At 46.6% G+C, this 25,266-nt stretch overlaps 1 protein-coding gene across 4 annotated transcripts; it reads right to left on the bottom strand.

The window, feature by feature from the left end:
• Nucleotides 1–1,248: 1,248 nt before the first annotated feature.
• On the bottom strand, nt 1,249–25,257 carry HORMAD2 (HORMA domain containing 2). 4 transcript variants are annotated; one of them, XM_054516762.1, is made up of 13 exons: nt 25,240–25,257; nt 23,035–23,119; nt 22,118–22,262; nt 20,495–20,558; nt 19,485–19,521; nt 18,197–18,217; nt 17,499–17,516; nt 16,149–16,216; nt 13,008–13,159; nt 12,163–12,419; nt 11,905–12,013; nt 10,523–10,584; nt 1,249–1,583 (listed from the first exon to the last, which is right to left on the bottom strand). In XM_054516762.1, exons 2-13 carry the CDS (start codon nt 23,077–23,079, stop codon nt 1,467–1,469), a joined length of 1,095 nt encoding a protein of 364 aa, XP_054372737.1. In that variant the 5' UTR covers nt 23,080–23,119; nt 25,240–25,257; the 3' UTR covers nt 1,249–1,466. The 4 variants fall into 4 exon arrangements, with proteins under 4 accessions (XP_054372737.1, XP_054372736.1, XP_054372738.1 ...); XM_054516761.1 differs by lacking the exon at nt 25,240–25,257 and adding an exon at nt 24,471–24,505; XM_054516763.1 differs by lacking the exon at nt 25,240–25,257 and adding an exon at nt 24,471–24,505 and having other exon boundaries at nt 11,947–12,013.
• Nucleotides 25,258–25,266: the final 9 nt, after the last annotated feature.

Genomic DNA, 25,266 nt, shown 5'->3' with positions numbered 1-25,266 from the left:
TGAGATCACCTTGCTGGAGCAGCCATAATCACAGCCATGCTTCACTCTCCTCTCTGTGTGTGACCCAACAGCATGACACAGCTTTGGGTGCAGTCAGGGCTGCAGGAATGTGGCCCTCAGAGCCCAGCAGTGCCAGGGCAGAGCTGTGAGGTGACAGCAGGCCCACGTGCAGAGCCTGGCTCACTCGTGGATGTGCAGCCCTGAGAACAAACACTGTTACAAAACCCGGGCTGAAGGAAAGTTTCTGGCTGGCTCTGGCATGTGAACAAACTGGCTTATTAGGCCACAGGTGCAAAAATGAGAACATGGAGTGAAAGTGAGGATAAAATGGAGAATTCTGGTGCTCTGCAGGTTTTGTGAAATAGGTATTAGGCCATGGAACCTGCCAGACACTGCGGGGGACTCAGGGACAGGCAGGGTCTGTTTGCTGTGATCTGTAGGATTGGCTTTAGGATTGCAATCCAACACTGCACTGCCTGGAGAAGGAGGGTGGCTGAACATCTCAGGGGGCTCAGTCTGGGCATTACCTCTGCTCAGTCAGGCAGGTCCAGCCTTGGCTTTCAACTCAGGCTTTTCAACTTTCTGGCCAAGCAGAGTCAAAACAGAAGGGAGATGCATCAATCCCATCTCCTGGCAGCTTTAGGTAAGGAAAGATCACTGTTCCAGCAGGAAGGAAGGGCCCTGATGTCTGCAGCCAGTCTTAGATACTGCCACAGCAGATGAGAGCTCCAGACTCTATGGATCAGATACCTGTCATGTGCTGCTCTCCTTACCTGTATTTGCAGCCACCAGGTACCTTTCTCACAGCAGGTTCTAAACTGGGTATTTTGCAACACAGTTTATATCACACAACTGCTGAGCCCCTCGGCACATGATGGGGTGCTGACTTAGAAATAAGCTGATAATACAGTCATGGCAACACTACTTGCAGAGTCAGAAGAAAAATCTAAATATCCAGCACTGGCAGAAAATGTGTACAGATTAGTTTATCTCTGCACTCAATAGAGATAAGACCCCTTCTTTGAAAAAAAAAAATCTAAGCTCCAGGAAACAGCAGAAAGGATGCAGTTAAGCACAGTGTGGTGGATCATGAGAAATGCTGCCTGCTGGCATTGATACCTCAGAGTTCATCTGGAAATAATGCCTTAAATCAGGGTGACAGGACAGTCCAGCCCCAGAGGAGGGGACTTATCCAGGGAGGGGCAGGGGGTGTGAGGGAAAGAGGAAGAAAGAAGCACACAGACACCGTTCATGTGGAATGGTAACTTCTCAGCTTAAGAACATCAAACAAGTGCAGCTGGTTGGCAATGCCATGGCAGTTCTGGTGCTTGCTGTCTCTTGGCAATCCAGAGTTTTCAGGAGACAAATAAACATGTAGAAATACACGTGGGATGGGGAAGAGTTAAACATTGGTCTGTACCAGTCAGATGACAATGCAAACTCACACCTTCCAAATGTATTGTGTGTCAGAACGAACATAATTTCCTGCCGTTCAGAGGCAGCTGCTCTGGTTCACTGACCTTCCTTTTCTTCTCAGGTCCTATTACCTCTTCCTGGCTGAAGGCAAGGTTCAGGAGGTTTATCTGTAAGAACCATCAGAAACAGGGATCATTCTCACAGGGCACGCTCCTGCAACATGAGTTAAAAAGTACAGCTTCCAAAAGTGTCATGTGTATGCCTGGATCCTCCTGGCTTTGCTCAGTGTGATCCTGTTCTCCAGAAAAGCAATTAGGCAAGGAATCAAAACTGGAGTACTGGATGGAGCTGGGAATGTAACAGTTGTGCAAGCAACAGGTTCAGCTTCAGGGACAGGGAATGGATATGGTGGCAAGGGGACAGGACCCATCTCCCCATCACTGTCGGAAAATAGCAGGAGCAAGGAGATGCTTGAGGAATATAATAGCTGACAGGGCATTTGTTTCTCAACCAACCTCAGATAATCATAACATATGGAAAAACAGGAGGCACTTAAGTGAAATTTGTCACAGCTTTTCAGGGGAAGACACACAGTCCCTCTGTTTGTAGATCAAGGAATTCAGTGTGAGCTGGTCAATCTCAGGCTTCAAAACTACCTGTGAGTCTGTGAAAAATAACTAAGCCAAGCAAACTTTTTCCCAAAAGGCTTAACTTCCCTCTAGAAAGACACAAACCTCTCCCAGAAATACTCTGAGCCTGCGACCCAAGAGGTTAAAAAACACAGATAAATATATGTGAGAATATAAGTGAGTCAATGGAACAGACACTTCAGACAGACCACAGGGAGATGGCCAACCAGGACGACAGCTGAAGTGTTGGCTGTGCCAGGGGACAAACTCACTTATCCTCCTTATCATGTCACATATTTGCATTTCTACAATAATAATCTGGAGCTGCTGAGAGCAATGTGTGCTGTCGCCCACCCAGAAGGGACAAAGCACAGTCTGGCAATGTGGCCTCTCTCACTGGAGCTGAGCTGAGGGGACACACCACAGCACAGAGCTTCTCCTCCAAAACAAAGTTCACTTGGATGACAGCGAGGTGAACGGCGAGGGAAAGGAGTGCTAAGAGAACTGCTGCTCCCAAACAGGAGTACCTCCCTCTAGTGTCACTGCAAGGCACCAGGAGCCCCGGAACTGCAGCAGGGCAAGCACAAAGAGTTAATGAAGAGCTGCTCCAGAACACATCCCGGGGATGAGCACAAGGTCTCCAGATTACAAGATGTGGTCATTATAGAATTCCCCACTCACGTCACCAAGGCTGGCTTTCCATCTGACCTTGGAATGAGGCTTCGGCAATCTCTGCATAGCAATGGGCTTTCTAATGTGTGAAATAGCTCTGATTAGGGATTAACAGCAAAATACTTTGCAACAGCCTCCCTTCACCCCTCTATCATGTTTCAATTTGTTTTTCTTCCCTCCTCTTCATTATGAGCCATACAATGTTGCTTAATGCAAAAGTACAATTTCCTTTCCCTAAAAGCAGAGAAAACAAGAATGTGCCAAAGTGGGCTGGGCAGGTTCTCCCTCACCCTGCACAGTCAGGCTGACAGAGCTTTCCAAGGCTGCCCAAGGTGTGTTTGCTTGAGGACAGAGCCATGTGTTACAGCTCCTCACCTGATATTCAGCTGCTCCAACTGGCATTTTTGGCAGCTATTTATTTTCCTCTCCCTAACATTGTTTTAACCCGTCTGCTTCCTTCTATTTTTGAAGTGAAGGGCCCAGAGAAGGAAACCCTGCATCCAAACCTCTGCAGTGCTAACACAGCTGCAGGGTTTGTACCCTGTTTTGCTGGCCACACAACAAAGCAGGGGCACAATTCCCAGTCTCCCAGCTCCATCACCTGGATGAGGCAGCTCTCCTTCTGTTTAAACCTAGCTAGAGCTGGTGCTTTAATTTCCTGAGGAATGGATCTTCCACAGCCCACAAAGCTACTCAGTCAAGGTTTTACCCCTTTGCTATTCCTCCAGAATTTCCTGCATGGATGGGATACTTGTAAGGTGGAGAAATAGCCACGATGAGCAGCTGCTTGCACTCCAGCTCCCCCCAGTTCTCCTGCCCTTTACCACAGGCAGCACGAGCACCTCGCAGGAACCTGAGATGAGGAGTGAAAACATCCAAGGAAGCCATGGAGGGCTCTAGAGAAGCACTATTCACCCATTCAATGAATCAGATGTCAACAGTGAGAGGTATTTCACTGCAGCCAACGTGTCCTGGCCCGTCCCTGCCCAAGCTCACGTAGGAGCTTGGAGCCAGGAACAGACCCCAAGTCCAACTTCAGCTCCCATCCTTAACCAAACACTCCAGCCTCTTCCCCAGAAATGCTGCTCTAAAGGGGATTAAGTCAGACCCGACATACGCTTATTTGACTTGAAGCAGAAAGTAAACCTCTTCAACGGTGTGGTGAGAAGCAGGAAATCCCTCCCATTGATTAAACATACAATCAAAGCCTCCAGAAGTTAATTAATTCTAATTTTTCCCACGTACTGGGATGCTTCACTTGAATAACTGATGTCAGAACTTGGGTTCTGAGAATCTTGCATTTCCTCATACACAACCTCAGCCCCACGGATGAGCCAGGAGCTGTAGAAGCAGGTAGGACAAAGTGCAGCCCCTTGCACCTTCACCCCAAAAAGGGACCATGCTGACAGGTGGGACAAGCCCAGAGCAAGCAGCAAAGGCAGCAGCAGCTCCATGACCTCCTGACTCTGAGTCCAAGGCAGAGTTCAGGGTCTGGGTCATATCAGTGAGTGTGAATCTCCTGTTTTACTACGTGTAAAAAAGCAATATTTTGCCACAGGAGTTTTCCTGTAGAACTGCAGCTAACTTGTGAATCATACAAGTGTTACTAATTTCTGGCATAAAACTCACAGGACAGCTGCAAGTTGTCTGGAGAAGATATCAGGCTAAAAATAGATTAGACTTAGATTAAAGCCTTCCCAAGGCAGACGGGTGGACGAAGCAGAGTGAGCAGACCACAGCCACACTGCTATTCTTAGATAGACACAATCAGGACCCGGTTTTTGTGCTCTGCAGTTTGCAATCCCCAGTGTCCCCACATATTCCAGCCAAAAATTCCCAGCATAAATTGAAGAAGATTTACAGCTCTCCTGACATGTGTTTTGCTTCCCAAGGCATCCTATGCAGAACAGCTAAAATTGCACAAGAGCATTCGGCTGTGTCCCTCTTTGTCCCTGGGCTGCCCCATGCTGGGGTTTGGCACTTGGCAGATTTTATGTCCTCAGAAGAGTTCCCTTTGTCCAGGACACGGAGGGTTTTGTTTGGTACCTTGTAACTATCCCCACAAATTCACAAGCACATGAATGTCAAAAGAAGTGCAGTTCCATCGAGCAAGCTGGAAGAATAAGGGCTGAGATACAAGAGTGAGCTGCTGAAATAAGGCAGAGTGACCCTCAGGTGTCAGGACAACAGTTTGTGTGGAGGACTTTCATCATCAGGGATGTTAATCAGAGTGACCTGAGGCATCCTGTGATTTCAACTGCAGCTACCACTGACTCAACAGCACAACAAACTCTTGTCACTTCCAAAAATCAACCTGGTGACTCTTCAGATTGGTCCCCTAAGACCTAATTCCTGCCTGCTCACTGACAGCTGGCTGCTCCGTGCTCCGAAGCACAGCAAAATCCCAGGGTCACAGGACACATCATGGTGTCAGTGGAAGGATGAGAGGAGATGGACACAAACTGAAACCACAGAATCACAGATTCCCAGAATGGTTTGTGTTGGAAGGGATCTTAGAGCTCATCTCATTCCACTCCCTTGTCATGAGCAGGGACACTTTCCACTAGCCCAGGTTGCTCCACAGCCCATCTAACCTGGCCTTGAGCACTTCCAGGGAAATACAAGAAATTCCATTTAAACATACGGACAAACTTTTAATTTTTTTAATGTGAGGGCAACGAAGTAGTGGTGAAAGTCAGCCAGGGAGGTTGTGGAGCCTCCTTCCTTGCAGATACTCACCACCTGAGAGGAGCAGGTCCCAAGGAACGCTCTCCCTCTCCCTGTGCTCTGAGCAGGTTGGTTGGCCCTGCTGACCCCGGTGGCTGTGCAGGGGTGGCTCTGTGGTTAAACCCCAGCACTGGGTTCCCATCAGTTTCCAGTACCATGGTCACACTGACATCAGTGGAATCCCTCCTGATTTCCATCTGTGCAGGAGGATCATGCTGGTTACTGTGAAAGCCAACTTATGCAGGTGGAACAATGAGAGACCCTCAGTGTGGTGCTGCTGTGGAAAGCTGCCACGTTTTTGTGCCCAGGAAACCACGCCAACACATCACTGACTATCACCAGTCCTCTTCCTTTTCCTCAGCTCTTGATAAACCTTTGTCATTCAGTGCCACTCTCTTGTCTCACACCCTGTTCTGCACCTCGTGTATCTTGTAGCTTTTAAAGGATTAATGAACAGATTTTTCCAGAATTCAAAAATTCCAAAATTCCAGCTTCAAAAATTTATGTTAGAAGACAAAATTACCAACACCTCTCCTGCTAATCTCCTCCAGGGCCCTCAATCACACTGTCCACTTCTGTGAGGGACATTCTCATTGCTGGATCACAATCACTTCCCAGAATCCTGATTCCAACTCTGTAACTGAGGGGAAAAGGACAATGGACACTCTTTCTGCCTATGAGGCTGCTACCCAGCAGGCCCTCATGGGATATTAGATGTGTACAACCTTAATTTATGTGGATTTCTCCAGAGGGTCTGGCTGCTAGAATGCACAGCATGAACACATGGAGTGGCAGCCAGCACGGAAGCGCCACATCTTCCCGCAGATGTCCCTGTGGGAGCTGCCAGGGAATCTGAGGGTGCAAGGGTTAAATCTCCCTGGATCTGTGGGGTGACAGGCCTCACCTCTGCATGCAGAGATCACTAGGAAACTGTTTCCTGCACACTAGACAGGGATAACTCATGGAAGGGATGAATGGCCCCAAGATACAGCTAAGGATCTGACGTGGACTGAGAGAAGCCAGGAATTTCCTGACCTCCCTGTCTCATTCCTCCCAGCATGGCCTGAGCTCACAGGAAGGAGAGGCAAGCTCATCTCTGAATCTTTCTCTCTTCATTGCTTGGGTCTGTGTAGCTTCAGCTGGTTTGGAGGAGAAAATGTTCTGGGAACTTCTGATCAGATACACTCTCTTGATAGACAGACAGAGATAAACCTTGCTGTTTTTTTTCTCTTCTGTGAAAGTTCAAGATAACGACACTGCCACAGAAAAATGCTTTCCTATTGCTCTGCACATGGCAGGTTTCATCCTTCAACTGCCTTCTGTCATGGCACTTCTGAACGTGGTTTGCCTGGGAAAAATCAGACAACAAAGGTCCTGATCTCCAAGCTGCTGTTCTGCAGTTGAACACACTTGTGCTGACCTTCACTGCCAGAAAGAAGCTGTGTACAACACTGCAGCTCAGCAGGGCACAGGAGCTATGGAATGGTTTGGGCTGGAAGGAATCTTAAAGCTCATCTCACTCTATCCCCTGCCATGGGCAAGGGACACCTTCTACTGCCCCAGGCTGCTCCAAGCCCCATCCAGCCTGGCCTTGGGCACTGCCAGGGATCCAGGGCAGCCCCATCTGCTCTGGGCACCTGTGCCAGGGCCTGCCCACCCTGCCAGGGAACAATTCCTAATTCCCAAGATCCCATCCATCCCTGCCCTCTGGCAGTGGGAGCCATTCCCCGTGTCCTGTCCCTCCAGGCCCTTATTCCAAGTCCCTCTGCAGCTCTCCTGGAGTCCCTTTGGGCCCTGCAAGGGGCTCTGAGGTCTCTATCAGGGTAACTGACACTGATCCCTGGCACACTAGCCAGGTATTACTGCATCATCCATGAAAGTCTGTGTCCACACAGTCCCTTGGAGAAGGAGCACATGGCCAGGTAGCCAAGTCTTCTGCACAAGGAGCAGCAGCTGGAGGCCAGACAGGCTGTCCTCTGAGGCCTAGAGCAGCCCTGATTCACAACACTCAGGGTATGAACCTCTCCCCAGACATCTCAGCTGCAGACAGCTCCTGTCAGGAGAGCTGATCCACATGGCAGGAGCCTGCCTACAGCAGCCAGTGGATCCCAGAGCAGAACCCCTGAGCCCACCCTGGTCCCACTGGGATGCCCACACAATGCCAAGTGTCAACACTTGTCTCCCTCATGTCCCACAGCAGTCTACAAGCACAGCCAGCCCAGCAGCAGGAGCAGTGTCTGGCAGCAGCTGATGAAGCCAGAAACTTGGGAGGCAGAGCTGCCTGGTGCTGTGCTGATCCAGCCACACCATTCCCAGCTCAGGGTGAGCCAGGGCTCCCTGCACGGCTGCCTCACTGTGCACTGAGATTGTGCTCCAAGGACCACCCCAGAACTTCAGCCCACAGCTTCCTGATGGGAGATAAATGCCTGCAGAGGCGTTCACATGGTCAGATTTTACTCATCTTCTAGTTCTGTTCCATTCCAAACTCATTCCACTGCAACATGTTTGCTTACACGAAGACAAAGCTGACCAAAATCAATTTTCAGGACAAGGACATTCAAGGATGTCCTTTACAAGAGGATAGAAGAGTTTGCTGAAGAACTCAGAAGCAATCCCAAGTCCAGTGCAGGACCCAATTCTAGCAGATTTCTATTAGTTAAACTAATGGGCAGCAATTTTCTATTTCCCCCAACTCTTCACAGCTCCTAAAATGCCAGTGGAAAGAAGGAAGATGCACAAAGATAGCACAGGAGGACAAACCCTTGGCTGATGCAATCAGAAGGCTCCTGAAGCAGGAGAGGTGAGCTCATTTACATGCTGGTGCCTAACTCTGGATGATTAAGTGCAGAGATGCTCTGCTGGGAAAGGGCAATCTCTCATTTGATCCCAAGGATCATCAATCATGAGATGGCAGATAAGAAGCCAGTGGAGTACATGAAAATTTTTCCCCAACCTGCAAAGCCCTCTGTGAGAGACTCTCTGTGACCACTGCTAAAGGCCAGCTCCAGCTCTCACTGGGCAGGAAGAGCTGCTTCTCTTTTGGCAGATTCACATCCTTTTGCCTCTCCCATGTCAATGAAACAAAAATAAGCCTTTAATACTTTCATTCCTGGTTTTCCTGAAGAGCTCTAGGTCAGCAAGATAATGACCAATAAGCTCAAGTCCAGTTTTTATTTTTGGTAACCAAGCAATCAGAAGGATTCACTCCAGCTGAAGAGCAGAAATGTGCTCACCCACATTTCCAAAAGCAACTTGTGACTGTGGGTAATGGTTTTGAACTCAGAACTTCTTGAATATCAAATCCCTGTGCAGACAGCAATTTTCTGTGACACTCTAAATTGTTCTGGTTCATTCAGAACAGATTTTGGCATTCCCACCCCAACCCAAGAGCTGGAAAACACTGTTAATAGTGGCTGGATGGCAACAAGGTGTTCACATTCACACCCCACCAGGTCTGCTCCTCCCCATCTCACCTACACCTGACCCTGTCAGACAACACCTAACTCAAACTTCAACCCCAGCTTCTCCTCATTTTTTAGGACAAACTTCACCCACCAGCTTGGCTTCCTGATTCACATGGAATACACAATGGTCATTTGTTTTAACCACTTCCTTCAGAAAAGAAGGGAAAGTCCCTCTCATATGGAAAAAAGTGTCAAATTTTTATTAGTGCAGGCTTTACAGTGATGATTCTAACTACTGGCTTGACTTTGTTTTTCCCTAAACGGGGTGAAATATTAGCCAGTTTCTAAGCTATGAGGTTTTAAAAATAGCATCAAAGAATACATTAAGAAAAGAATCTCCCAGGGCTTGGGATTTTTTTAAAAGTCTTTGGAAGCACATGATGGATAAAGTGATTCTTCCATTTTTCAGCAACTAATGCTGTTTCCACCACCTTCAGACACTCTCACTCCTGCTACCGAATTCTAATGAAATGCACATGCTGAGAGAGGTGTCTGGTGCTGTGCTGGCCATGGTGACAGCCCCAAAAGAAGGTCAGAGCATGAATCAGTGGGGCAACCATGAGTTGCAAACAAAAAAGGCTCCTGTTTTCACAGACGACAGAATAAACAATGATCAGAAGGAAAGCGGAGGATGTGACACGAAAAAAAATGTGGTTAAAGTTTGAAAAATACCAGCCTAGGCACACAAGTTCACTTCTAAGATCCAGAGTCAAGGCAAATACCTCGCAGATGCCTTTAGAATGACAGGGTGAGCTGCAGTCTGCAGTTGCTGTCTGGGTTAGACACCCCGGGATTCTTTTCAACAGAGGCGGGGAAAATTTTAGTAGCAATTTCCTACTCTCGTTAACTTATCCTGTAAAGATGCAGTTGCTGACCATTCAAGCTCACATGATTCTCAGCTAATTTGAATGGGAGGAGGATCAAGTGGCAAGTCTGGTGGTATTCAGAGATTTGCCATGTCACTGAACAAACCTCTGCATGTGAATTTGGGTTCAGATGGTGACTCAGGGTTTGGCTGGCCAGCCTTCAGGGTGGGATTAATTTTTTACTTATCTGAAACAACCTACCTGGTCTATCCTAATTCTTTGGGTTGCCCAAACAACCATCAAAAAAGAGATCAGTACCTCCAGGGGATAATTCTTCCTAGCCCAGAGGGGTAACCAAAAAGGGATAGGAATCATTAGGTACCTGTGACTCACATGTAAAGAAAGTCTGGAAGCAAGAGGGGAGAGGTGAAGACCATATTAGGCAAAAAATACACCCTTCAAACCTAAAATAGAGTAGTGATTTCAGACCCTTAATCTAAAACCACCCACAGGTAAACAAGGCTGGCTGGGACAGAGATTGGCTCTGTGTGTGTTACTCAGAGGTCCTAACTCCAGAGAACAGAATTAAATTCCGGTACTGGGCAGAGGAAATAACCTGATCATGGAAAGCTTCTTCCTAAATGCTTCCTGTTTATGTTGACATCCCTCTGCTGCTCTATGTATTGTTACCCTGCACAGTAAATGCACTGATGTTAGTGAATTTGGTGTCATCTTTGATGATGCAATGATCCATGGCAGTGTATTCCCCTGTGCCTGGAGTTTCTCAGAACCACTAAAGCTTCCTCACCTCCTGACATGCCCTTGAGCAAGGCATCCTGTCTGTCTCCTTGATTCCTCTCTTCTTGCTACCTGCAACCCAAACAGCAAGGCAAAATTAGCTGCAAAGTGCTTAATTTAATAAAAATAAATCATCTGGAAGCCTGACTAAACCACTGAGGCAGAAATCCCATGAAATTGTGTAAGCTTTGCTCTCAGACACTGCCAGCAGTGGCAGTTTATTCCTAGAAAGAGAGATTTCAGCATGAAGTGTCATCTGAACATCAGCTTGCAGCAGCTCTAGCAATTAAAATCTCCCTTTTAACCTGGATCTAAGAAAACAAAGCTTATGTCTAGACATGCCCTAAGTGTGAGGGGTGGGGGATAGGAGGGGAGATCTCCCCTGGTTAATATTTATTAACCTTTCAGACAGTTTCAATAAAATTTGAGGGGTGTCCAAAGTGCCTCAGTGTCATGAGATGAGGCAACTGTTTAGAGAAGGAGTATCCTGTAAAAATCCCCAGAGCAACAAAAATGGCAGGATGAGTGAATTCCTTATTAGTCATCGGGGAATCTGCAGGAGAAAGACCTGCAAAGGTGATTTCACAGGCAGGGAAGCTGCTTTATCCTACTGCCTGGCAATCCCAGGAATGCTATTTACCATTTTGTCACTAGATGGTATTGTTCCACAGGCTAGATCCCAGAGCCTCGAAGGTCAAACAGCATGGTATAGCACAGGCTGGGTTGATTAAAGGCACAGAAAAGGCTTTTTTCTCATGTATTTTAATGTATCTTTTCCCACATGGAAGTTATTAGCAAAAGTCAAACTGTAACATCTAAAGGAAAAGAGCTTTGTTGAACATGGAGATAATGTAACTCAGTTTTGATGATCTGTGCATTTCCTCCATATCTCAAAAAAACTGCTGAGATAAAGAGGTACAAAGATACTGATACAAAATCAAATGTTTCTGTTAACAAACCAAGCATGATCAACCAGTCCTTTGTTACAGTTCAGTCTGACCTGACACAAACAGCCTGACAAACTTTGCTCATCCAAAACTTAGAGAATCACAGAATCATGGAATGGGTTGGGATGGAAAGGACCTTAAAATCAATCCAGTGGCAGCCCTGCCATGGCAGGGACACCTCCCACTGTCCCAGGCTGCTCCCAGCCCCAATGTCCAGCCTGGCCTTGGGCACTGCCAGGGATCCAGGGGCAGCCCCAGCTGCTCTGGGCACCTGTGCCAGGGCCTGCCCACCCTGCCAGGGAACAATTCCTAATCCCCTAATATCTAAATAACCTGCTGTTATTAACAGCACTGAAAGACCATACCCAGGACATTGTGTGGAATACATTATGCTGAGATACAATCAGGAGCAGAAGCTCCTTCAGTTTTGAAACTGGGCATTTACCTTTATCTTCAAGGCAAAAAGAAGATGCTTCTGTTTTTCTACCTGGATGAGTGTCACTTATGTCCCCTTCATGCTCATTTGAATCTGCTCTGACAGGACAAGGGTGATTCTGTAAAACAAATGATGTTTTGTCTTAATAATATAACCTAAAAAATACACCCACATGGTAAATCCATAAGGAAAATGTTTCTTTTTAGGAAGTTTTTGCTAGATAAATTCTATTCTTCTGGTGAGAATCGGATAGAGCTATTTCTATACCTTTGTGCACTCCTCCTCCTCCTCATCCTCCTCGCAGTCCAGCCCTTGGTGGGAGATCTCAGTAGGGCCATTCTTCTGGATCAGGTTGCTGTCAGCCTTCTTCACCCTCTTCTTCTCAGTTGTCACTCTGACTTTCATGAGGTGGAAATCAGTGGAGACTGAGCCCACTTTCAGGTTGATGGGATCCCCAGCAAACAAGAGGTCACCAGGGCTGCCATCTTCCTTGAAGCCAGGGGGCTGGTAATCCTTGGGAGTGACTGCACAGGGAGAGGGAACCCCATGAGGTCAGGGAAAGTGAGTTCCATCTCTCCTCAGTCTGATTTAGAAAGAGCAGGTATGAACCAACTTCGAGTACCATCAACTACTAAAAATATTCCAGTTTTTTTGGGGTTTTTTTTTTGGAGGAAGGGGCAGAATGCAAAGGGTAAAATTAGCTGAGCAAATGTTATCAGGGAGCTCAAAGAAAAAATTTCTTTAGGATGCTGAGATACCATTAAAGTGCTGGAGCAGAACCTGACATTGCTTGTTCCTTAAGGAAACAAACTCAAAAAAAAACAAACCAAAACAAAAAAACCCAAAAAACAAAACAAAACAACCAGGGAAGAAGGATTTTTCCCTTTCACACCACATAGCTGTACTTCTTATATGGATTTTAAACCTTTCCTAAGAACATTTGCCATCCCTGTGCATCAGAAAGATTTACTGTGTTACACCATTTCTCAGCGCTGCCAGCCAACAGTTTCTCCCATCTCAGCTTTTCTATGCTTTATTTTATTCCCAGGGCTCACACTTATTACAGAGACTGATGGAACTCTTCCCCAAGGCACACCCTGCTCTCCACCTACCATGGTTGTAGTAGAGGAGTTTCATGCTCAGGGTGATGTCATTGGGCAGTGGCCCCAGGTCCTGCATGAGCAGGTACAGGGTCCTGAGCAGGAGCCTGCTGGCACGTTTGACATCCTTGCTGCACAGCCCAGCCACAAACTCCCTGTGGTTGCTGCAATCCGAAGAAGAATAATGGGTTTGTTATCCTCAGTCATGAATATTCACGATCCAATTACACACACAGAGCACCCACTGACTTGTCTGAAACCACCAGTGACAAAGCTACAATGTCTTTATGTAATTTCCAGATAAACAGGGAAGTGAAACAGGCTCCAGGGATGGGGTGGCATCCGCAGAACACCCGCTCCAAACTCAGAGGCCTGGCATTTACATTTGAACAGACTTCGGAGCTGGGGCAACCATTATACAAATGTCATGACTCACTTGTTTGAACATGATTAAATTGGATCAAAGGACCATAAAACAAGTGCCTTTCACCTAAGCAATTTCAGGAATGAGAGGAATGAGTTGAGGATCCCATCTAAAGCCGATTCATCACAGGGGCTATTTTCAAGTCCATTCTGCAGTTTTTGAAGAGAAGTGAATTGCATGTTCTCACTCAATTCCATGTAAGAAAAAGCAGCTCAGAGGCACATTTTTCAGCAGTGACAAAGGGGCATTCCTCTCACCTCCTTCACCCATCCAAATGTCAGCTGGCTGCTCCAAGCCAGCAGTCCAGACAGAGATCCATGGGTGACATGAGTGGGATGAATGGCACTCCAGAGGAGTTTGTTTCTCTTTGATTAAAACTGAGGTAGATGAGATGAGCAACTCAGAGCAGCCAGCCAACTTCAGACAAGCAGATGAATCACTGTGTGACTAAGGGACCTGAACTTCCCTAACTTTCAATGAGAAGGGGTCATAAAGATGTGTAACTCCTTTGGAAGACCCCTGACACTGTGTGTAGGCTGGAGGGTGCCCAACACAATCACCCCAAATTGCATCAAAAGCAGTAAAAAAGTAACCCATGAATATCCCAGAGCAAAGCTGCCTGACTGACCCTCAGAAAGGAGCAGATTAAGATCAATTCCCCCTTCCAACTGAACTTCTTTGGGTCATGAAAATGGGGTGGCTATGGAACAGCTTGAATCCCCAAGGTGTGGAATCACAGCATCATTTAGGTTGGAAAAGACCTCTGAGATCATGAAGTCCAAACTCTGTGGTATTAGATGTGCACTGTGGTCCTTGATTAAATCCTGCATGTTCAGAAACATACAGTGAGAGGAAAATGCAGGCAGTGCTTAAGGTGGAATATCCATCACCATTACAAACTGTGGGATTAGCAGATCAGAAATGGCAAAAGGAAAGTTCAGTAGGAAAAAAGAAATGAGATGTCCATAGGAATTAACAGCATTAACAGGTCAAGCACTACTTCAATATGAGAAAAACATAAAGACAATGTGATGCAGGAGGGAGTCAAAAAGCAGAAGATAAGGAACAGAACCTTGGAAGGAGTGGGATCTGTGGCAAGGAAGTCCCAAAAATCCGTTTAGAATAAGGCAAGGACCATTTAGAGAAAGTTTCCCCTTACCCCTTGGTTGTGATGCTGCAGCCTCACAAAACCTCTCTCCCAGAGTGATTAACTCCGAGTTTGCACAGGACAGCTGCTGCAGGTGTAAAAGGCAGCATTATCAGCTGAAGGAGCTGATAGCAAAGATGACACAATTCCCTGATCTGTTCCAGAACTCTGGATTATTAAAGACTGCAGGGACACGCCTGAGCCTGCCACAGCACTGCCAATCCCCACAGAAACACAGCCCAGGAATCCAGTGCCACAGGCTCTGGAGCCTCAGGGCACATTCAAGCATGACAGGAAGATGGCTTGGCCTCTCCCTGGATGACAGAAAGGACACTCAAGCTCCATGTGGGGACTGTCCTTATTTCTAGGAATTAATGGGTAAGGCTGATTAAAACCCCAAAGTACTCAAGGACTATCTATTATCCTTCACATCCCAGATCTCCTCTTCCCCTGTGTGTGCTGTCCAGACACTGGACAGCAGCTTGGAAGCAGAAATGGAGGGCACAGCCAAAAAGTCATTCCAGAGATAATTCAGATTTGCCCAAAAGAAAATAATTTTGCCTTATGGTTAAAGATTATTTGCATGTGTTTAGAGAAAGAGCAGTTAAGGGCACACTCCAGGAGTGTTGAGGAGGAGCTTCCTAAGGAGCACACAAGACAGCAGAGCTCTCTTGCTGTCCAGGCAGGTTCCAAGATCCATCTGTCACCAGTGCCAACTGCAGAACAAAGTAAAAACAGGTTAATTAATTTTCTTTGCTTTGGTTATAGTAAATGGCCTTTGATAGCATTTATTTGAAGCTCCACAGGATTATGGCCTACTAAGCACAGCTTTAAACACCTAACAGAGAGTGCCAAAAAGAGGCAAAAAGCTGCTACTTTCTGCCACATATTTTGCACCATCAGCTCAGGCAGCCTAGTGAAAGTTCTCTCAGGTCACCCAAGCAGGGCTGCTCAAGCAGAACACACGTATGCAAATGCTCAAGGGAAAAAAATCTGGGGCACAGGATCATGGTGAAAGGGCTCAAACCTGAGCAAGTTTCATCTGAAAGCACAAGGCTGCCTGGTGGCAGTGTAAGAACACTTGTTGTTAGCTGAGACAGCATCAAGCTCAGCAACTGGGCTGGTTTCTGCATGGCTTCCCTGATGAGGCACCACTTCTGTCAACTGTCCTTGGCTCAGGTGTGCTCTGAGGGCCTCGTGGTGCTGTGAAGGAGCATTTCAGCTCATTCTCCCAGCAGTTCATACCCTGTAAGGTGAATATCCTCAACTCTGATGGGATTTACAGCTGCTTAATGACTTGGACCTGCTCAAACACAGAATCACAGGATGCTTTGGGTTGGAATGACTTTAAAGCTCACGTTGCTCCCCACCCTGCCATCTGCACAGACACCTTCCAGTAAACCATGTTCCTCCACCCAACCTTGCTTTGGACAAGGATTGGACCCCAGGGTTAGGGTTAGGGTTAAGGACTTTCAGGGATGGGGAGTCCACAACCTCTCTGGGCAATCATAAAGTGCAGCTTCTTAATGCTTCAAGAACACAGTTTTTAGTGTAACCCTGAGAGATCAACCCAAATCCTTACCTGCTGATGTCCATCTGGGGCACCTTGTTTTTGTACTTGAATTTGAATTGATACATTTCAGTGACTGTCTAGAGATGTAACAAGAGAGAGAAGCAGAAATGGATCACTTTGAGAAACAAGATGTGTCCTGAGCTTGGAGAGTCCTTTCATACTCTCTGCCAGAGCACAGAATTAATCTGACATGCTGACAATTTTAACTCTATTATTGCTTGCACAGGATTTGGCAAATTCTCTTAACAGCTACATCTCACCTAGCACTGAAAGAATCACAACAAAACTACAAACTTCCTGCCTCCTCCTTCCACTTCCTCTGTGGGCCTGGCTCTCCTACTTCAGTCTCTAGCAAGGCTCCAGGGCTGGCCAGTCCTCCCAGCGACCCTTGCTAAAGGAAAACTGGGAAGCTGCACAGGTGACCAGTGCCACAAGGAAGCCTGGCCCCATGCTCTGAATGGGGACAAGGGCCTGGAGGACTCTTCCCACAGGGAAATCCGAACAATATTGCATGGGAAATAGCTGAACTTCACTGGTCTCGGACTCTTTTTGAGGTAGACAAAAATAGTGGATGATTTTCCATTTAAAAGAATTAAAGAATAAAACAATTAGGAAGAACAGACAGCTTCCCCCCAAGAGAAAGGGTCTATTGTACACCAATTCCATGCCTATAATTCACTTTTTCCAGAGACAATGAGGTCGATTAGTAGGAGCTCAGCTGAGCTCTTAACTCAGAGCTTTCCTTGCAAATCCAGCCTTGGCATGGCTCAGCTCCTGCTCTGTCCCCAGACTCTGAGGTGCCACACAGCAGAACTGGAACCAGGTTCAGATGCAAAGGGTCTGAAACTGTTCCCTGATCCCCAGAGTGGATGCAGACCCTCACTCCTGGATCACACCCCCAGGTGAAACCAAACAGAAACACAACAGGGAACACGGAGAGGCTGAGGACAGGCACTACCCAACACACCCACGCAGGTCTGAAGGGATTCCTGACTTCTGTCCTACACCTCTCTGCATGAAAAACCAGCTCTTTTCATCAAGGCTGTTAAAAAGGTGGTTTGCAAATGAGTAATGTTGAATTTCCCATTTTTTGTCTTTGGGAAAAGAAAACAAAACTGTGAACATGCCCATTAGTTATCTGCTAACATCCCTGCCTGAGGCCCTGGTGGGCCCTCAGCCGGGTGTTTGATCACAGTGCAGCTCACTGAGCTGGCACTCGGGACTGAAGGCACAGGAACAGAAATGGGGTCACCAAGGAGCTATGTCAGGGTAGGACTTAAGCCTCCACTCCACTCTGAATACAAATGTACTCACCCATGTCTTCAGCTGCCTCAAAGATTAATTAAGACTCTTTCTTACCTCGGGATTGGTGTAAATCTGTTACAAGAAAGCACAGTGAGGACATTCTCCCTGGGACAACTTGAACCAGTGACTAACAAGGATTTTTCAGTTTACAGCAGAGACTGTGCTGTCTTTAGTGTGGGATCAGAGAAAGGAATGGCTGGGAAAGAGCCTTCCTCTATCTGCAGTCAATACTTACCACTTCAAAGACAGGTGAAGACACTCATGTGTGCAATACTGGAGGAATGAGGTTAATTCCCATTCCAGCCCTCACAGGCAGCTATTGATGCCTGGGATTTAACTGCTCAGATGATGCACAGGGTAGATGGTGAGCAAAGCTCCTGGTGCTTTGCAGGGGGCTGGGGCCAACAGTGAGAACCACCAGTGTGTGGTTTCTCCAGGATCAGATTAATAAGGAGGATCCCTCTGCAGGGGGAAATGGAGAGCACAGGGCAGCTTCCATGATAGGAATCACTCTCAGAGTTTCAGGAGCCAAATAAGGCCTCAGTCAGAAGTCTGACATGCTGAGCAAAACATTTCCATGCAGCCTTGAACTCTACATTTACTGTATCTAAGAAAGGTCACAGCTCTATTAAAAATCACACACATTTTGGCCTCTCTTTAAAAAAGGTACAAATGGGTTGACACAACCTTGACTCTGTATCTCTTTCAAGCAGGGGAGGGGAGAGAAAACCACTTTGTATTCATTTACTTACTGCAAGGACAGCCACGTGTAGCTAAGGAGAGAAAACCAAAACAAAACACAAAATCAACATCTAACCTTAGCGGGCAAGGAAAAGCAATTCCTATCAAACCCCGACTGCCTACACAGGGAGAAGGAATAAATACACTCAACAAACCAGGAGTTAAAACCCTCTTCGCAGATTCTTCCCAGCACAGCATCAGCAACACCTAGTGGCCGGTTTGCCTGGCTTGATGCAGTTTCCCAAAAAAAACCCCCATGCTCAGTAATCCCCCTTGGGACTCCTTTCAAACAAATCCCCAAATACTGGTTTAAAACTCTTCACAAGAGCACCCATCCCTACTCAAGGGATAATATTTGCTTTCTGCTAGGAAATTCCCCAAAGGTATTTAATTTATGCTCTATCAAGGAATTGCACATGGGACTGCCCTTAAAAACAATCTTATAACATGCATTAAATCCCTCAGTTTTTCCTTAATCCTTGTCAAACAATTAATTTATGTCTCTCATGAATAACAAAGGGCTAAATACCTCCTAGAGCTGTCAGCAAGCAGTAAACTGTTCACAACACTGTTAATTATTGTGCACACTGACAGTTGCACTGATGTCTGAGGAACACTCAGATCAACCAGTGTCAGAACAACCAGTGCTCCACCTGGTCTGGAGGAGCTGGGCTGGTGAACAGTGCAGACACAGAGCACAGCAATTGGTGCTTTTTCCTGTGCAGGGCAGTTTTGATGTGAAAATCAGCAAGGAATATGAGAACTTGCTAGCTGGTTTTGTCATGGAAGCAGTTACACACCTTATTTGGTGAATTAAGGGGGGGGAAAGGGATAAATTCTGAGCCTGAGAGAAAAGCCAGGAGGGTTAGAGAACATGAGATGAAGGGGAAAGATTAGGGAAAAGGAGATGAAGGACAGCAGAAGCACAGAACCTCTCTGAAGAAAACAAAACCAGGAAGGAGATCCAGATCTCAGCTCTGCCTGGCAGGATCTCTATCAGACTTAAGAGAACACAAATGGAGAGCACAGAATTCAGGAAAATCCATTGCAGGCTGCAAATTGGTTCCCACACCATGGAGAGCCAGGAGAGGCCAGAGAAAGTGGACAGGATTTGAGCTCAAGGCATAAAATCCCCAAATCTCATACTCAGGGCAGGGTCTTTCCCCTGTCCCACAGCTGTAAAGGTTGTTGGGTGCATCAAAGATCACAACAGAAATACAGCAGGAATGGAAGGAAAGTTTTGTCCTTACTTTATGAAGAAATAGGACACTCTAATAAAAAGTGAGAAAAACCACTTACATACTGCTTCTCCAAAGCATCAAAACAACCTTGAATCCTGCCAGGGAAAAAACCAAAACATGTTAATACTAACCAGCAATATTTATCTCCTGATCTGTAAACATACTCATTAGATGTGGGTTAAAGGGCATTTTTTCTGGAATTAGGTCAACACAGCCAACAACATTTGAGACTTGTGAAGTCCTTTTCAGGTCAGTCCCAAAGGCAGCATTTTCCTTCTGCATCTGTGCACTGTTTACACTTCTGGGGCATTATCCTGTCAGCCCAGAGCCTGCTTGAATCCTGACAAAGACAAGGATTGGAGGCCAAAGGCTGGCTCTGAGTGTTCCTGCTCAGTGCTCTGTTCCAGCTCCCCAGCCAGAGCTTTGATGGCTCTTTTCCCATCAGCCTTGTACAGAGCTCGGCTCAATCTGAACATGTCTGGTCTTGTAAATCTTTGTTATCTGATGCAGAGTTTACAGCAATGGATTTTCTCAAAGTAGTAAATATTATTTGAAGCATCAATGGCCAGATATTTACTCTTGGAGTCAAAGGATGTGCAGCAGGTATCTCCCTAGCACATCAGGGACAGTTTTTCTGCTTGTTGGGAACATGCCAACTGTGAAATACATCCTGAAGAAAACTGTGAGGTTCTTAGAGAGGGAGATAAAATATTGTACATACTGAAAAACAAGTGCAAGAATCCCTATCAAAATGAAACTAGAAAAAATTAAACACAACAGAAAGTATCTTATGACAGTCTTTACCCTCTCTCTGCACCTCTGCTGCCACATGTGCTCTGGGGCCTGACCATGACCTCACTGCAGCCATCACTTCCACAGCCCTCGAACTCACATGATCTCAGTCACTAATTCTGTCCTGCTTACACAGGGCCAAGCACCCCCAGCTGCAGTGGGAGCTCCCCTGGCACCAGGGCACGATGTTTTCCAGTTCAGGAAGAAGAAGACTGCAGGGGCAGATGTCTCCTACTCAGCACAATCCTTGTCTTGGTTTCGCTGTTACTCACTTACCACTTGACTATCTGCAATGATCCCAGACAGCTTTTATCTTCTCGGAGAATTTTTAGACAGAGGTCTGCAAAACCAGATTTAGCACATAGTTACAATCCTTATCACAGTTCTTAGGCAAACACTGAAACTAAGCCAGTCCATCCTCCCTTTTTTGGGTAAAAGCTTTATCTGAAGGTCCTTCCTGAACAGAAATGTTGGGTTTCCACCAAGTCTCAGGTGGGCTGACACAAGCTTATTGCTGGGTTTGCAAATGTCAGAGCTTTCCTCACAAGCCCTGGGCTCTCCAGAAGAAGGGATGGAGTTACAGCTTTATTACACCAGCAGCTTCATCCTCTCTTCCCTCCTCTTCTCCATCCACCCTTGAGCATTCCCTAACACCTTCCCTTCTGCATTCAGACTTGATCAACATCCATGTGAAGTGATGTCCCAAGGACTGGGCTCACAATAAACTTTCTGTGAAGCTTTTCCACACAGCTCCTTCTACCTGTGCTTCCAGGCATTCAGAATGGCAAAAGGCACACCTGTCCTACAGGTGAAAAGGGGCATTAAATAAAACCTTAGGATTCAACCAAGGGGCCCTTGAAGATGTGAGCAGGCCAGATGTTAACACCCCTCACCAAAGAGGCACTAGACAGACCTGACCATTTGACCAGTGGCTTTTCAGGGTTAGGGGATCAAGAACGAATTTGGGATTTCTGTGTCCTCAACCAAATCTACAAAGTACATGTGAACATGTTTCAGGGCAACTAATGCCATAAGGGACAACACAGAAATGGACTGGAATGCATGGGGACATTTCACACCTTGAATGATCATAAAGCATCACTAATTCTTGGAATCGTGTGACAAGAGTTTGGTTCTCAAAGTTCTTTTTTTCCTTAAAAAGTTCTGATTCCCAAAGCACATATGAGATAGTTTTCATGGAAATAAACCCCAAATCCCAACAATGAAACAGTTTTACACTGAAGGAGGGATGATTTAGATTAGATGTAAGTCAGGTTTTTATAATGAGGGTGGTAAAACACTGGCACAGGTTGCCCACAGAAAAGGTGGATGCTCCATTTCTGGAAATATTCAAGGTCAGGTTGGATGGGGCTTGGAGCAACCTGGTTTACTGGAAGGTGAACCTGTCCATGGCAGAGGGTTGGACTTAATGGCCTTTAAAAGGTCCCATCCAACCCAAACCACTCCACAATTCTATGAAAATGGACCAATCTAATTTCAGCCTCTCAATGAAAATTTGAAATGTGAACCTCATGGGTTCAAAAATCCAAAAGAAAATAAAACATTCAAATAAGTGTAAATTTTAATAAGACTTTCTGTGTTTTAAGTCATTCTCCTGGCTCTGAGACCTGATTCATGGGGCTAGCAATGCCAAGGAATGACTCTAAACCACGAGAACACCAACAGAGAAGCCAGGAGCTCAGGGTTCCATGCTCTCTGTCAGAAATTGTCTGCACCCAGACTTGAGAAGATGTGAGAATCTGTAGCCAACCCCCACCCAAAGTGAAGTCACCCACATGTGCAGCCAGAAGATAACACATCAGGCAGATTATAGGTAAAAGATGATAGATAAAATGCAGTGAGTAGAAAGAAGCCCTCAGCACAAAGTGCAGGTGTTACCATCCAGATAGCGAGTGCCATAGGAGCTCTCTGGGAACAGCCCCCTCATGTAGGTTATGCAGGACACAGAGATGGCCAGGAGCCTTTTCACCAGCACCAGGGACTGCTGCTCTGTGCTGATGCTCTCAGGGAACAGCACTGCCTCCTGCAAAAGCACACCAAGGCCAGAAATAGCACCTTCTTAAGTGTAACACAGATTATATTTAGAAACAAGTCCCAGCAGGTGGGAAGAGGGTAACTTAGAAATATAACATGAAATTTTAAGGTTTCTCTGGTGTTTAAGCTAGGTAGGGAAGACTCATGTGTGAGGTGGGTGGATTAAATGATTTAAGGGCAGAGTTCAGTAGATCTGACATCATTACCCAGATGCAGAGTGCACTGGTTGGATGTGCCCTCTCCTTTATCACATTCCCACCCCTCCACTGCGCCAATGCTGGCACCTAACAGAGAGCCACCCCTCAAAAAAGGTGTGCAGTTTTAATTGTGGAGTCACACAAGCCCAGGGCTGGTGTGGCAGCCACTGCTGTACCAAAGGCTGCTGGTTTGAGCTCTGACAGCAGCCTGAGTTGCCAACAGAGTGATTTGAACTCCAAGCTGTAAAACAGCACCTGGAGCTACAGTAAATACACACTGCGTGATGCCACCACGAACAATGCAGTGGACACTGCACTAAATTTAGTTCTTCTATTACTTTATTGCTGTTCTTCCTGCTAATAAAGCTCTGTGCACACCTAATGAGCCTACATTTATTGAGTCAAATCATGTCAGAGCCCCACACTGCCTCTCACTGAATTGGAATGAATCCAACTAAGAACAGTGCAGACAACAGGAAGGTTTTCTGCCTCTGCAGGCACAGGCGTGCCAGGTCCCAAACCGAGAGCTAAGATTGTCTGCACCACCATATTTTAATTTTTTACCTTAGAAGGCTTTTTCTTTTGCTTGAGTAGCTGCTGAGCAGCCATCCTGTGTTTCAAAGACCTGCCTTCCACTTGTAACTAAACCCTGAAAAAGAAAAAGGCATGAGACATGTAGAAAGCACAGTTACTGCTATTTCTCATCTATGTTAAAGTAAGAATGAAATTCCTCAGAGTTTGAAAGCTAATTGCCAGGAAGGACAGGTAAAGCAAAGTAAACCAAGGGTACTCCATGGCACTGAGCCTGCAGAGCATGAAAACTCCTGCTCACTGGTAAACAATCAATAGTATTTGAAATTCAGGGCCACAAGTGCACCTGGTGTCAGTCGGTGCCACTTCAGAATGCATTTCTCACATTCCAAACCACAAATGTTAATTCCTACAACCATTAGAAAGTGTGAAGGGGGAATGTGAAAGAACTGGAGGTCTGCCAATAGCAGTTAATATCTTAGCAAGGGTAAGCAGGAAACGTGCTAACATCGGTCTTGGCCAGAATAAGGGAATGATTCTTCTGGGACACCTTGAAAGGTAAAAAAAAAAGGGAGAGTCCCAATTGTTTCAGATAGATAAACCTGGATTGAAGAGGAAAATACTCATTTTACCAGAATGGAGAGCTGATTGGTACAGGCAATAACACTGGATATTCCATGTTTCTCACTTGAGTGAGTTGCTTGATTTAGCACCATCTGACAATCCTGATTAAAAACTTCCATTAGCTGAATTAACAAGGCCTGTGTTAACTAGTTTGAAAAATGACTTGCTGGGAGATCTCCACATCTCATTGCAAATGGGGGATGTTAATGAAAGGAAACACCACCAAGAGGTCCCAGAGGGACGGTGCTGTGTCCGCAGCTACTCAAATTCCCCAGTAAGGATTAAAGTAATAGCACAAACACGGCAGGGTGATTTAACTCCTGACCTAATGCAGCCTTTTATTAACTCAGCTGATCAAGCCTTGTTCTGCATTTGCACCTTTTGTGCCTTTTCTTTTTTTCTCCTGTGGAAGCCACGTTTCCATTTGTTGGCAGTCATTAAGACATGTTGATCAGAACACGGTGACAGCTTTTATGCTAAATTTAGCACTTCATTTAGTAATGAGGACAGATTACAGCTATAAAAGTATATTTAAACAAATAATACACCTGCAAAATTTTTAACGTGTTAAATATTTTAGCAAAGTAGTTTGCTTTTTTTTACCTGGGCACTGTGAGCAGGACTGGAATGCAATCAAAGCAGACAAAGGTGTTGTAATTACAACATGAGGTTATGAACTAAATAAAGCTGATTTAGATGAGACAAAGATGTAAGAAAACATGTTTTATAAACCATACAACATTTATATTGATTTTCTGAGGAGGAAACATCACCCAGACCAAGCTGACCCATTCCAGCCCAGCTGTTCAGGTACAAGGTACAAGACTTTGGCATCAGTGTCTCACCAGGACTGGAAGGACAGAACTTGCCCTGGAACTCCAACGCTCCCCCACTCTGCAGTCACCTTATCACTGAATATCAGTAAATTAGTACTGAAAGGGAAAAGACAAATTGCATCCTTAGGAACCCACTGCTCCCTGACACCCTCAGCCCTGCACCCCTCACTCTGCCCCTTGTGCCTGATGTTGGAAAGGTGAGGAACCACAGCCCTTAAAAAAGCAGCCACGGCTCCGAAGATGGGTTTTACTCATTTTTTTTGAGAGGTTCCTGAGGGGTTTTATGAGCGGAAGCCCAGGCCCGGCCGCGGTGGACACGGGGCTGGGTCCTGCCCCTCACACAGCAGCACCGTGAGGAACCCCTGAGGCCCGAGCGGGCGGCGGGGCTGAGGCGCGGGAGCCGCGAGGCGCTGAGGGAGCGCTGAGGGAGCGCTGAGGGAGCCCTGAGGGAGCCCTGAGGCGCGGGAAAGCCCCAGAGCAGAGAGGGGCTCCCGCGGGGAGCGGCTCCCGGAGGTACTTGGGGCTCCCCGAGGGGCGCGGAGCTCCCCTGAGGCGCTGGGAAGCGCTGTTGAGGCGCTGTGAGGCACGGGCGGACCTCAGGCCCTGAGGGGTCCCTCAGGAGCTCCGGGCCCCCCTGAGGCGCCCCGTAAGGAGCTCCCTGAGGAGCCCCTGAAGGACAATGGGGGGCCCTCCTGGGGCACGGGAGACCTTAGGGCGCTGAGGGCTCCCCTAAGGCACAGCCTTGTCCCGCCCCAGTCCGGCCGGGCAGTTCCCCTACCTGTACCGCCCACCCCTGTACCGCCCT

The sequence above is a fragment of the Molothrus ater genome, chromosome 18 (assembly GCF_012460135.2).
Source record: "Molothrus ater isolate BHLD 08-10-18 breed brown headed cowbird chromosome 18, BPBGC_Mater_1.1, whole genome shotgun sequence".
NCBI lineage: Eukaryota > Metazoa > Chordata > Aves > Passeriformes > Icteridae > Molothrus > Molothrus ater.
The sequence above is the reverse complement of the archived record's forward strand: the minus strand, read 5'-3'. Positions and strand labels throughout refer to the sequence as shown.

Coding starts and splice junctions, on each gene's coding strand:
- HORMAD2 (XM_054516762.1), bottom strand. CDS start 23,079: ATGGCTGCTCAGCAGCTACTCAAGCAAAAGAAAAAGCCTTCTAAG. Junction 13,160..16,148: donor CCCCAGATGGACATCAGCAG/GTAAGGATTTGG, acceptor TTCGGATTGCAG/CAACCACAGGGAGTTTGTGG. Junction 10,585..11,904: donor TTTTTGCCTTGAAGATAAAG/GTAAATGCCCAG, acceptor TTTGGGTTGCAG/GTAGCAAGAAGAGAGGAATC.